The sequence below is a fragment of the Neltuma alba genome, unplaced genomic scaffold (assembly GCF_004799145.2).
Source record: "Neltuma alba isolate B1F8T4 unplaced genomic scaffold, ASM479914v2 tig00012007_pilon, whole genome shotgun sequence".
NCBI classification, from domain to species: domain Eukaryota; kingdom Viridiplantae; phylum Streptophyta; class Magnoliopsida; order Fabales; family Fabaceae; genus Neltuma; species Neltuma alba.
Genome location: NW_021636578.1, coordinates 293,092 through 307,191, shown reverse-complemented (window position 1 = coordinate 307,191; position 14,100 = coordinate 293,092). Strand labels below are relative to the sequence as shown.

At 37.7% G+C, this 14,100-nt stretch overlaps 1 protein-coding gene across 1 annotated transcript in view; it reads left to right on the top strand.

Annotated features, from left to right (window-relative positions):
- The first annotated feature begins 3,886 nt into the window (after positions 1 to 3,886).
- The window catches only part of LOC114720895 (uncharacterized), a 49,271-nt gene continuing 39,057 nt past the window's right edge, over positions 3,887 to 14,100 (top strand). The window contains 10 exon segments of the mRNA XM_028906617.1: positions 3,887 to 4,141; positions 5,697 to 5,800; positions 10,174 to 10,308; positions 10,399 to 10,449; positions 10,612 to 10,706; positions 10,841 to 10,958; positions 11,148 to 11,249; positions 12,791 to 12,979; positions 13,077 to 13,237; positions 13,352 to 13,522. Of these exon segments, the coding sequence (XP_028762450.1) occupies positions 4,045 to 4,141; positions 5,697 to 5,800; positions 10,174 to 10,308; positions 10,399 to 10,449; positions 10,612 to 10,706; positions 10,841 to 10,958; positions 11,148 to 11,249; positions 12,791 to 12,979; positions 13,077 to 13,237; positions 13,352 to 13,522 (1,223 nt within the window). The 5' untranslated portion in view covers positions 3,887 to 4,044.

The window sequence follows — 14,100 nt, the reverse complement described above, 5'->3', positions numbered from 1 at the left end:
AGATTTCACAGTTTAGGTATTTTCATAGCTTCGGTGTGCAAAGAAATAAAAAATACGAGGCTTGGAGGCTTAAATGTTGTCCTTGGATTTGTCGAACTCCGTGAAACTGATGGTAATTCTGCCGTAGGGTTTGGTATCAGACGTGAGGTCTGATATTTTATAAGTAACTTTTAGGGGAAATTGCAAAAAAAGACCTTCGATGTAAAAACGCAGATAGGGACCTTTGACAACTTCACTTTGGGTTTTGACAAGAATAATATGCCCTGAAGTTGTCAAAACCCAAAGTGAAGTGTCAAGGGTCCCTATCTGCGTTTTTACAATTCTAAGGTCTTTTTTTTGCAATTTTCCCTAACTTTTAACATGAGAAAATTTTATTTTGATTTACTTAAATTGTATTTATAAATATTTTTTTTTGGCCGAAGTATTTATAAATAATTGAAATGTGCACCTTTTAGTCGTAAGAAAAGGAAAATTTTATTTTGGTTATATGAAATGTGATTATAAATTATTTAACTAAATTTTGTGATAAATAATTTAATGTCATGCCAAACAAAGCATAGGAGATTCAGGGCGCAGAGTGTGTTTTTATTTGTGGGACTGGCAGGTGACGTTGGGTAAATTCAAAGGAAAAAAATCGTACGAAATATTTATCTTGGCCGGTTGTGATTTTTTTTCAGCATCAAATTCGTCGTCACTGTTTCTGCTTTGATATTTTTCCCCGTGTAAGGACAAAATTGGACTTAAGCATCGAAGAAAAAGAAGGCAGTGATTCCATTTTCCATTCAGCTTTTTGGTTTACGAGCAGGCTTTCTCTGATGTGCAACCGATAGAAGTCGTGAAGTGATTTGGTCATTGACCAGAGAAGTGAGAACATCTCGTCATGAAACGCTAACAAAACTGAACGTGTCGCTGCCGTTTTACCCTTCTTTATTCATTTAGCTTCATCTCATTTTCTGTTTTTAACAAGTTCTTTTGGAAGTTTACAAGCAATGACATGGGGACAGGCCTCGGAATTGAAATGGATGAATGGCGCAAAACCCCCGGGGGGGGGGGATCACCCTTGACGATTTAAAGTAGGGTCAGTCAAGTTATAATGTCCGCGATAAATGAATTCCGTATTGGTTTCATTCATAGTGGGCTGCAGCAATATCGTTGCAGGAGGCCTATTCAATATGTTAATTCGATGGGCCTCGGAAGTTGGAAGTCATGTCCAAACCCAATGAAGTTGTGTCATTGGGCCGTTACTGTCAGGGGGTGTAACTGTATGGTGTCTGTTGAGATGGGGAAACAAACTTTGGTGACGGTTTCCAGAAAACAATAAAGCCCATCTGCTGGTACTATTAATAGCCACAATCGAATGATGTCCTGGACGGGCTCCTTCGACATGGCTCCCTCCACAGCTCGATTGGTTCAAATTAAGCGTATATGGTGCGGTCTCCAAAACCAGAAACAAAGCAGGCTGCGGCAGAGTCATTAGAGACTATAAATTTGTTTGGATTGACTTATAAGTAGTTTTTCAAACATGATTTACAAAACACGAGACGAGATAAGTATGTAAAGAGACTTTTGTCTCAACTCACGTGAACTTGTTTAAAAGTTCGTTTTGAATAGAGCTCCATACAAGTCCTATAATGGGTCGTGGATTGCGGGTTCCACTCAAACTTTGTGCTCTTTTAGCAGCGGAAGAATGGGTTATGTTGAGAGGCTTGTGATTGGCGTGACATGGTGCAAGCTAAGCAAAGATCCAGCAACAATAGCCTCACTCTGCTCCAAAATCCAGAACATGCGAGACTTCTAGGCTATTCTTGGGATGTCCAGGTGAAACACATTTTCACAGAACAAAACCATTTAGTTGATGCTTTGACTAAGCGAGGACTAGCTTCTAATGCTCTCTTTTGGATTCCTGTCCTGTTCAGTTAGGAAATTTGCCCTTGAATCCCTTGAGTTGTTAATCTAATTTCTGGCTCATCCGTTTTTTTAACCAAAAGGAAAAAGGAGCTCGGTATCAAATTCACTATGCAAGTATGCATCGTGTCGCTCTTTTTATTTTTATTTTTTCCCCGGTGGAAAAGTATTGGGTTATTTTACGGAGAAAGAACAACCTTGCACTTTTTTCCCTGAAAAAACTAAAAAGGCGAATTCTTTTCCTTTGATCACTGATAAACACTTCCACGAGAGCCGGGGGTACCCTCCAGAATGGAAAGGTGGGATAGAAAGAAGATCAATGATCCAATCTGAATCAATCGCCGAGTCATGCATCACTGAAAGTCTGAAATACTTCATATTACAAAGCAACCCGGGGCCTGCAAGTACATATTACTCAGAGCACACCCTACTACCACGGAACACAGAACAGGAAAGAGACAGCTACAACTTTTAGAACAGAGCTTAGTATACCAACACTCCCACAAGTAAAACGAAAGATTGAAAACTATATTCAACCTTTATTCATGGTTTTATCAAATCTTAACGACAGAGTATTCCTTTTTTTTTTTTTTTTTTTTGCCTTTTCACATTCATGACTGGATATCAGAAGTTTCGAGTTCGGTTCTAGCATTTTATTTAAGACCGGGTACAACTCTCCAGCTCTCGGTGAAAACAGTGAAAGTTATCATTAAAAAAAATAAGAAAAAAAAAACCCAAGTGATAGTCATCGACTCATCGTCAATCAATATCATTCTCCAGGAGCTGCCTATTCTAACCTCTGATCGCCCACCCCCTGGTGTATGTCTGAAAGGTGGTTGCCGAGAGGAGGTTGTATTTTCTTGTAAAGATGAAACAAAAAATTAGATTAAATATTTGTACCCAGTAAATTTTCCATTAACTATTGGAGGAAGAAGTGACCAGGAAACTGAACGGCATATCATCCATCTCTGTAATCTTGTTCGCGCAATTCCCCTCTTGTTATTATCACTCTCTTTTCACTGACAAAGTTTAACAGTATTAGATTCTCCAAACATTTCAGATAATTTAAATTCTTGCACTCATTTATTCATATATATATATACTTCACACCTCAGGGAAATGGTTGCAATTTTCTCTATTTATTTATATATTTACTTCCCTATTTATTTCGTTACTCGTGATAATAGCATGATGGGGCCTTTTACGTTACGCCACCAGCTCTGACGGGTAGCTCGTGCCATGCATCAGTATTACCTAACAGCTCTCTCAATTAAGCCCACGTTTACTTCATCACCGGGGAGATAAAAACTAGACGAAAGAATGCAAGTATTGAGCAGAGAGTAACTAATCTGAATATATTAAAAAAACTAGTTAAGTTAGTTATTTGTAATAAAATACGTGTTATTTTTTAAAAATATCTTTACTAATCAAGTGTGTTGGCTAGAACTGTTATTATTATAAAGATTATCTTAATAAATAAATAAATATGAGAGACAAAATAAATTGAATCTTATATTTAATATTAAAATAAAAATTAAATAAGTTGTTGTTTAAACATAGGAGGATGCAGTACATTATCAAAGACTCGAGACGTGGAGTTTTTTTCCTTCAGGTCTAGGACATCAAATTCTTATTCACGGCTGCGCAGTCTTATCCCAGTTTCGAGTTCCTTGCTCCAGGCTCAGGGACTTGGGTGTGAGCATGCCGATCCCACGTGGATGAAACCACGGCCTTGATTAGAGTGACAGTTTTGTAAATATTTTTTGGGGGGGGTGGGTAAGGCATTCCGGCGCGGGCGGATCCATTGTCACATATTCTCGAAACCAGCCACGTGCCCACCATGATTCATTAAAACCTACGTGGTCAACTTCTGTTGGCTGCGTGCACTGTACGTTTTAGTACCGCGTTCTTCCTGATCCCTACTTCTGTATCTTCCAGACCAACGAACAACGAGGCTAGCGTGTTCTCGTTTCTCAGGCCAAGCGACGTGGCCTTCAAGTTCCGAATCATCTGCCACATGCGTTTTTCTTTCACTCTCTACTTCTTCTTCTTCGTCTGCGCGCGCCGATCGTTCTTTCGTCCATTTTCTGTGTGATTGTCGAGATCATCCTTGAAATGGTTATCCGATAAAACGTCGAGATGTTGGAGGATCAGGTGGCATACCTCTTGCAGAGGTACCTTGGCAATTATGTGAGGGGCCTCAACAAAGAAGCCCTCAAAATCAGTGTCTGGCAAGGTCCGTAAATCCTTCATTGCGTTTTTAAAGTTCTTTTACTATGCTCCTGAGTTGAAAATCAGTGTATGACCGTAAGTTCGTGACCTTCATCGAGTGATTACAAATAAGCACGAATAGTTTATAAGCGCCGTCTTCTCATTCTCAACCTGCTGGCGTCGAGAGCGCAAACCGTGACGTGCTTACCGGAAAGTAAGCGAGGGAAAAATGCGCGAATAATTGTTGCTGTGCTAGAAGGCTAGAACATTGTAGTTTCTGGTGAATTTGAGCTTTGTGCTTATGGTCAGTTGAACAAACAACTTCAAAAAGAATTGAGAAGAGATGCTAAAGAGACGAAGGAAATGGATAAATGATAGGCAGCAGTCCATCGCTTCTAAGTCAGTGAATTTGGTTTACGGTAGTGAATAGAGAGCTTGGTGCTTGTTGTTATCCGGAAAAACTAAAAAGTAAATACATGTAAAAGGAGTTTTCTTGCTCTTATGAATCTTTAGAAACTACTTCCTGTCTCCCGTGTTATTCTGTGTTGAACTCGAAGTTATATCTTGTTACTGGCAACCGGACCCAAGGGGTGGGATCAATCCATTGTATAAAGCTTGTGGTTTCTGCTGTTATTTATTTACTTATTTACCTTTAATGACACTGTATAGGAGATGCATTTCAGTCTGAGTTGTTTGACATGTCCATCCAATTTCACATTCTGCTGGACAGTCGGAATTTTTGTTACTTACTTCTAATCTCCCTAATATGTTGACCTGGCTCCTTTTGCCATACCAGCGTCTAGACACGAGTATCTGGGTTTAGAACTGTATGAAATACATGTATATAGTCTGCAGTGTTCGAGGGCTGCTTCTGTGTATTTCTTTAACGTCAGGATTTGCCCCCATTGTTACTTTTTAGTATCATTAAGCTAGTAATCGGTGATATCATACGTATAGACCTGCTAATAGGTAAATAGTTAAAATTTCCTGCTGGCTCGATCAATATCATTAAGCATTCAAAATGATCCTAGATTTATCCACTTTTAAGGGGGCCGAGATTCTATTTATATTCAATTCTGGATTTCGTTGCTGGAATATCATGACAAGGATCTTGAAAACATTTTGAAAATTCTAGTCGGAGTTATATGGAGGCTTGGTTGAGGCACTCACTCTTGGTCATTGGTTAGCCTGCTTCTGCTTAGTGTGATTTTATATAGTCCATGACTGGCAGATGTTGAGCTCCCCCCCCCCCCCCACCACTTCGCCCCCTATATGTTTGTTTTACGAAGGACGAAGCCACTGTGCTTGGTTACTCTGGGTAATGTCTTCATGTGAAATTTATGTTGAGACTAAATTGTCAATTTGAAAAAACTAAAGCAAGCTTATAGGTGTACGTCCCTGTAATTTTGTCTCCCCCCTTCATTTTATTGGAGCCAAGAATGCAGACTATGCATTTTTCCAAGAAACTCTGAATTGAGGAACAATATTTCTATTTTACATGCTCTTGTTTCACACTAGATTTTCTATATAATTTCTAATCTCTTTCTTTGCTTTTCTTTCTTGTTTCTTTTCTTAAACAGGTGATGTGGAGCTTAAGAATATGCAGCTCAAGCCTGAGGCTCTAAATGCTTTAAAATTGCCAGTGAAGGTTAAGGCAGGGTTTCTTGGTTCAGTCAAACTTAAGGTTGGTTGTTGCTGAGTTTATCGTTTATAATTCCAAAGTTAAATGTATAAAATCTTCTTATGACACTTCAGACTTCTCCTTGAGAACAAAAATCCAAGTGACCCTAAGGTGGTCATCAACAAAGGTGAAAAACCATCTACACCTGGTTATATCTCTGGTTTTCAAAAAGCCTCATGTATCACCACGAATAAGATGGAAGGGCTATGATGTTATTTTTAAATAGAACTTAGTTATATCTCTTTCATGTAGTGAAAATTATGGTAACCTAGTTCAATATGCTAAAGCATAAAATAGACTCAGATTTGGTGTGATTTTTTTGCGCTCATGTGATGTAGTCTGTCCACTCCTTAGTATTGCCAATCATCTACTTGGATTCCATGTCCTAAAACTCACAATCCCTATCAAGGAAGTGAATCTAACAATTTTATATATGATAAGCTTGACTAGCAAACTAAGGATGGAAGGTTAGTTTCAAGAAGGGTTTGATGAGGTGTTTGGAAATTCAGTGTCTTGGAAGGGATTTGATTAATGAGATAGGTTGAGTCATCACCCTGTAATTGACTAGGAACATTGGTAGCTAATAAAAGTGATCTGGTCACATCTAAAATTTGGTGATTTTTGCGTTCTGAAACTCCATTTTGTTGAGAGTGTAAGGACAAGAACTCTGGTGACATATGCCATGAGAGGTGAGATAATTTTCAAATGCAATGCTAAAGTACTCTTTGGCATTGTCAGTTTGCAAAACTTTGATATCAGTTAGAAATTGATTTTTTAATTAGAACATGAAATTGTTGAAAAGTAGGTAGAGCTTTCAGATTTTTCTTTTAGAAGATATAGCCATGTAGAGCGAATATGGTCATCTATAAATGTGACAAACCATCGTGCCCTATCAAGACTCGTAACCCTTGAAGGTCCCCAAACATTATTGTGGATTAAATTGAAAGGTTGGGAAGGTTTGTAAGGTTTGGCAGAGTATAAATTGCCGGTATGTTTAGCCATAGAACAAATTTCACCAGTAAATTGAGAAAGATCTTTGTGCATGGATTGAGGATACAACTTTTTGAAATAATCCATACTAAGGTGACCAGAACAAAAATGTAAAAGTTTTATTTCATTAATAGTAAATTGAGAAGCTAAACAAGTGGCAAACTTAGAGGAATTACAACTTGCGGCACATGCCTGCTTTATTGCTACTTTTTTCCTTTCAAAATAATAGAGATCTCCTTCACGATGACACCAACCCATCATCCTTCCCGACCTCATATCTTGGAAAACACAATTATTTGACCTAAAGTTAACGTTAGCCTTGTTGAATGTAGTTAGCTTTGCAACAAATATAAGACTACAAGCTAGCTTAGGAACATAAAAGACATTTTCCAATATAATAGTAGGTGATAGAACAACTGTTCCAATCTTAGCAACATCTACATATGAGGAATCAGTGATTTCAACAACCCGTTTTTTTGGGCAAGGTTGAAGATCTTCAAATAGAGAGATATTCCCAATCATATGATCAGTAGCCCTTGAATCAACTATCCACATATCAGAATCTTGGTAATCAGAAGCATGGACGACTGTGACCATACCTAATTTTGTAGCTACCAACTCTCGGTGGCTCGTCTCCCTCATGTGAATTGAGAAGTTTTTGTGTTTGATTCAGCTAGTCCTATAGTTGATAGAGATCATGCTGTTGTTCTTCCTCCATAGTTGCAATATAACCGCAGCCCTCCTTTCCTTTCTGCTTGTCTTTGGGTCGTCCATGTGTCTTCTTTCGGCCTTACCGCAGTGATCACAATAAGGATGATTGCCTTTTTTATTCTTTCCATCACTATCATTTGAGCTTCGAGCGACCATAGTAGAGGACGTAGTGGATAGAGAAGAAGTTGAATTTCTAGTAATACGTTTGCGACTTTCTTCTCGTTAAACAGTAGAGTATATTTCTCGAAGAGGGTAATTCAGGTTTGCTCAGAATACAATTATTAACATCTTCAAATTTTGGATTCAAGTCAAACAGAAATTTATAGATATGTTCAATCTCAACTAGTTTTGGATAGTGCCTGGAATTCGTACTGCATGACTATTGATGAACTCCAGGGAGATCAATTTGTTGCCACAACTGGACTAATTTATTATAATAAATTGTGACAGTCATGCCGTCTTGTTTCAAAGCATACACCTGTCCTTTTATTTCAAATAGAATAGCGGTGTTGGATGTAGAAGAATATTATTCTTTTGCAGCTTCCCATATATCATGTGCACTTTTATATACATGAAATTTCTTCCAATTTCTGGTGTCATTGAGTTGATGAGCCAAGACATCACTTGACTATTTTCTGTGTACCAAGTAGTAAATTTGGAATCAGATGAGGCAGGTTGACGCGAACTCCTATCAAGAAATCCTTCTTTGTTACATCTTCTAATAAATAATAGCACCGTTTGGGACCATGGAAGATAGTTATCACTAACTAACTTGTACGATGTGATGAGGTGAACTGAATCACTTGATAATACCGGGCCAGTCATTTATGAAGACTAGGTAGAAGTTGAACTAGTGTTAGGTGAACTATACTTGAACTAAACAAGAGAGCTTGCCATCTGGGCGTCGTACATGAATGTGCGAAATTGATCGTCTAAGCCTGAGGGAGATTATCACAACTTGAGTTGTGCGATTTGGGCCGTCTCTGTGTGAGAATAATTATCGCATAGGGGAGACATGCAAAACGAGCATGAGATCAAAGAGGATCATCTATCTCTGAACAAGATTATCATAGACTAATTGATGCAATGCTGAGGTCTGAATCCAATAGGATTATTGAGTATAAGTCGACTAAGGCTAGAAGGAATTCTCACAAATGCTACAGTAGTCAACTTGGTGAAACCAATCGCAGAACATCAACATTCTAGCTTGGCTTGTGATACCATGTTTAACTTGGGAAATCAACTAAGCATTTGATAACTTAGCCTCTATTAAATTCAATGAGTTCAAATTGATATATATATATAGCCCTAATTAGGGTAAAGTAAAGATGAAAAGATAAAAAGAAATCTGAAAAATATAAGACAGATATTATCTAATCTAATCTATCCCTAAGATAAAGATAATTAACAGTAAATAAGGCAACATTGATAAGTGAGTCCAACTAAGTGGGCTTGGGCCTGCATCCTTCAGCAATGTCAAATAATGATTCATCATTTGTCATGCTATTAGAAGTTCCAGAGTCAAGAATTCACTGGTTTTTCCCCTGATTACTCAATTCACTGATTTTTATTTTCCTGAGTGTTAATGCAGTTGAAATCTTACCTGATTGGGCTATATTACTAGCCCTTACATTTTTTTCCCCTCATCAACGTTTTGAGATTCAAATAACTTATGCAGCAAGTTGATTCTTTGAGAGTAGATTCTGATTTGCTTCCCAAGTAACTTCCAACAATTTTCTTTTGTGTGACCTCAGTTTTGATTGTGATCGCATCACCCCTTGCCATTTTTCTTATTGTTTGTGGTGGTGCAAGTGATATTTTTCGCAGAAAACCTTGATGAAGTGATAACATAGGGTGCATTTATGTCAACTTCCTTGACCTCATACAAGTCAAACTGTGATTTTTTAACAACAGGCTATTAGAGTACAAACTAACCAAACTATAAGGCAATAAACTATATGTTAACCTATTATTAACGAGATGGTTAAATATACAATTATATTTGTTGTATTAGTACCTCTCCTCCAAAGGGAGAGAAGTTTGTCATTTCCTGCGTTTGTAGCAATACTTGAATCCACGGCCATTTGGTTGGAGAGAAGTTTTGGATTTTCAGTTTTTAGGTTTCAGGTGGAGATGTAAAGAAAGTTGAGGTCTGGTCCATTTGGTTGGGGGCAGTGATAGGGTATTTAGGCATTATTTTTATGGTCCATTTTGTATTACTATATTTTGGCTTCCTTGTGATGCTTTAAGGAGATATACAGGAAAATTGTAGAGCCATTTTTAATTTGCTATAATGTTTTTTTTTTTTGGGGGTGGTAGTGTGAGGATCCTGATTTTGCCTTTTGTCAAAATTGGGTTTTCTCATCTGCAGTTGGTCAATATCCTCTAGTAGAAGCTAGAAATTCTAGTCTGCTTACTTGTTTCATGGGTTGAGGTGGCAGTTCATTATTAGGTGATGACTCAAACTTTTGATCATGATGATATCTGCATAGCTTTAGAAATGAAGTCTATAAATTGTTCAGTTTTTACTTATGCTTTGAACTGACTTTTTAATCAAGCCTTCTCTTTTTTGCACAAGTGACTTTAGGTTTTTTGTAGCAAAAATCTGAGAGTTTAATTGCTATCAGTGTTTTTTGAATTTATAATTAAGAGCTACGTTTGTATGTGCATTTAAGGTTCCTTGGAGTAGGCTTGGTCAAGATCCAGTTTTAGTATATTTGGATCGCATTTTCTTATTAGCCGAACCTGCAACTCAAGTTGAGGGATGTAGCGAGGATGCTGTCCAGGAAGCCAAGAAGAACCGAATAAAGGTGAGGAGGACTAATAGAATTTTTCAAGTTATTTTAACCTAAAGGCAAAGTTTTTGATTGGAAATATCTTTCCCTTATCATTGGCAACAGGAGATGGAAACAAAACTTTGGGAGAAGTCACAGCAGTTAAAATCAGAAATGGTATGAGCTTTGATTGATGTTTTTGAATGAGTACGAAAAATGCACTTCAGGAGGGGTATCATTGTGTGTATGAATATCATGCATACGAAAATGGTGATTTTTGTGCTTGTCTGTGTTTGGACATTTATTTATCTTAACCTGTTCTTGCTTTTTCATTTTAAGAATAAATCTTGGCTGGGTTCCCTCATCAGCACCATTATTGGAAACTTAAAGCTTTCAATTTCCAACATTCACATTAGATATGAGGATCTTGAGAGGTAACAAATGCTTTTTGTTGTTTTTCCTTTTGAAGCCTCATTTCTTCTGTTCTTTGAAAAATTCTTCATTCTCACGTTACTGACATTACACGCCTTACTAACTTCTAATGGAGCCTGATTAATTCATTTTGTAGCAATCCGGGGAATCCATTTGCAGCTGGTGTTAGGCTGGAGAAACTCTCGGCTATGACAGTTGATGATAGTGGGAAAGAGACTTTTATTAGTGGTGGTGCACTCGACTGCATTCAAAAGGTTCTGTTGTGAACTGATGAATGCTGTAAATGATGAAATCATTTTGTACTGATTTAGATGCCAGTTTTATTTGTTCAAGTTCTAATATCTACTAACGAAGAAAGATATTTTTTCCCCCTAATTCACGTTCTCCTAGCTTGAGAAGAAGTGTAATTTGTTAATAATATTCTGTATGGCGCACATTTGCAGTCTGTTGAACTTGACCGGCTTGCAGTTTATTTGGATTCAGATATTATTCCATGGCATGTCAGCAAGCCATGGGAGGATTTGCTTCCCTCAGAGTGGTTTCAGGTATATCTGGTAGATAATTAATGCTATCTCTTTCTCTGCATGCGCACGGGTGTTTGTGGGGATTATATCCGCTTCTTTTATGTCCTTTGTCGTCTGAATTTATGTTATATAGTTCTTCCTGCATATTTTTCTAACAGCTTGAGAATCACTTAACAAGGCATCAAACCTGAATAAAATCTCAAACTATATCAAGCAACCGAGTAATAGTGGCTGAAAATCAGACTTTGCAGGGGCTGAGACCACCTAACTTAGGTAAACACCAGAATGGTTGATTGAGGTGTGACTTGTATGAAGACCTTGAACCATCTGGTTATGATATGATATCAATAGATGAAAGGAGAGTCAGTTCAGGGGTGTGGTAATAGCTGTTGGGTCTTCATAAACAGCCTCAGAATGTTTTCTGAGAACTGCTGTCCATCCAAGAACATCTTCTTGATGGAATCTTGAGAATTTGGCTTCGGTTAAATGGATTTGCAGCTGATACTTCTTATTCATATATGTTGACAGCCCATTGCTTATATATTTTCTATTAATCGTGATGGAAATTCTTCTATCTCCGTGTGAAGTCTTGTACATGTTGCTCTAAGGTAGATATTTGACTGTCTACCCTCTGCAACGGTGCTGTTCTATTGAATGAAGCCTTGCATCCTATTTCTGTGGCCGCCTGAGTTCTTATACTGTTGGAAGTCAAAGCCCAGGCCCAATAAGCTGTGTTTTATTTATTTCAGTCTTTGTATTTTTTAGTTTATTAATCTGATTAGGATTACTAGCCTGATTAGGATAGATCCTTTTTGGTTTTATTGTTTATCCTAGATTTACCCCAGACTATCTTAGCTGGTTATATATTGTACCTCATTACTTCAGAAATATTGAATAAAACAGATTCATTCTCGCCCTATTTCCTCATATACAGTTGGCCATCTCCCACGTTTCAAGAAAAGTGGCTATGATATTAACATTGTGATAAAGATTAGAGGATAGGCAGGAGGAGAGGAGGAAGGGAGAGTAGGAGAAGAGGAAGAGTAAAGAAGAGATGAGAGATTAGACAGAGACAGAGACAGAGACAGAGACGAGAGAATTCATTTGAGAATTTAGAATCAAGTCATAATGAACAAGTCTAGCTTTACAATCAGCTACTATCCGCTTATATAGACTACCATAGCTCAACAGCTAATACCACACCCCCAATTTCCCTTTCTTTCATTTTTTAATCGACCCTAACTTCCCCTTGCATTTAGTATGGTCAAATCAGGTTATGGCCTGAATACAACCGAGGAGGACAGACAATGGCTCAACCTGCGGGAGTTTTACCTCTAGAAAGTAGTTTTCTTTTTTGAGGCTACCGTTTCTAGTTTAGATGCTGTGGTAAACTGTAGGGTTGAGAAAGAAAGGGAGGGGAGTGTTGAAATGGGACGAACTGCTTGGTTTGCTTTCCTTTGGAATGGCAAATGATTCTTCTATTTTTATGTTCATTTTGTTTATCAACCTCTTTTGTCTGCAGCTTAATGAATTTATTCCTGCAAATTTATTAAAAACTCCAGGTATTTAAATTTGGTACTCAAGAAGGGAAGCCAGCTGATTATGCTTTAAGGGAGCACTCATACATTCTGCGGCCAGTGACTGGCCAAGCAAAATACTCCAAATTGCAACCAAAGGAAGTTGCTGAAAGCAATGAACCTTTACATAAGGCTGTGGTGAATTTGGATGATGTTACAATATGCTTATCTAAGGTTCTTTCGGTGAATCTTTTTTCGGTTGTCTTGTTTGTCAGGGATTTTCCCTCTCTCCCTCCATATCTTAACAATCTTGTCATTTTTATCTTTGCAGGATGGATACAGGGATATGTTGAAGTTAGGAGACAACTTTGCTGCATTCAACCAACGCCTAAAATATGCTCATTATCGTCCACGAGTTTCAGTTAAAGCTGATCCAAGATCTTGGTGGAATTACGCTTATAAAGCTGTCTCTGACCAGATGAAGAAAGCAAGGTATTTATACCAGTTCAGTGAACCCTGGTTTGGGCTTATTATGGCTTTTTATTTTTGAAAGACGATAATTTTCCCCCCAGATTTTCACAAATATTGTTGCTTGTTATTTGACAGTGGAAAGATGTCATGGGAGCAGGTTCTGAGATATGCAAGCCTAAGGAAGAGATACATCTCTCTCTATGCTTCGCTGCTTAAATCTGACCCCAGTCAGGTGACGATTAGTGACAACAAAGAAATCGAGGAACTGGATCGTGAACTCGACATTGAACTTATATTGCAATGGAGGTATTTTTCATTCTTCTGTTTTTTTTTTAATAATTTTTTAAGATTTGGCTGTTGATAGAGCGCAATGACATCATGTAATTCATGTGGTTTAAGATTTGGCATGGTCTGTTGATATTTGATAATCATATTTTTTTTTTTTTGAAAAAAAAAACCTGACCACACGAGTCAGTAATTAGTTAAGTCAATTCATTTATAGCATTATTGGTTGAGTTCATGTTTTCAGACTGGATTTAGATGCTGCATATCCATTCTAGTATAGTTTGTTTGTGGCTGGAGCATTTTTATCTTCTTTGAAGTTGTAAAAAATGCATTGTGGGAGACAGTAATAACTTATATGTATTGCTATTTGAAAAGAGAAAAAAATATTACCACATGCTGCTCTATCTTTTTCATCTAGCATGCTGTATAAAGCCTTTTAGACGAAGTCCAAGTTCCCCTCCCTGAAAATTATTGCTTAATAGTATGATTTGACCAGTGGCTTACCCAGGAATTTTTGGCAATGCGGCATCTCTCTCTCTCTGTCTCTCGATTTTACACACACACCCATCCCTTCCCTATAGGAAGGACTTTCACACACA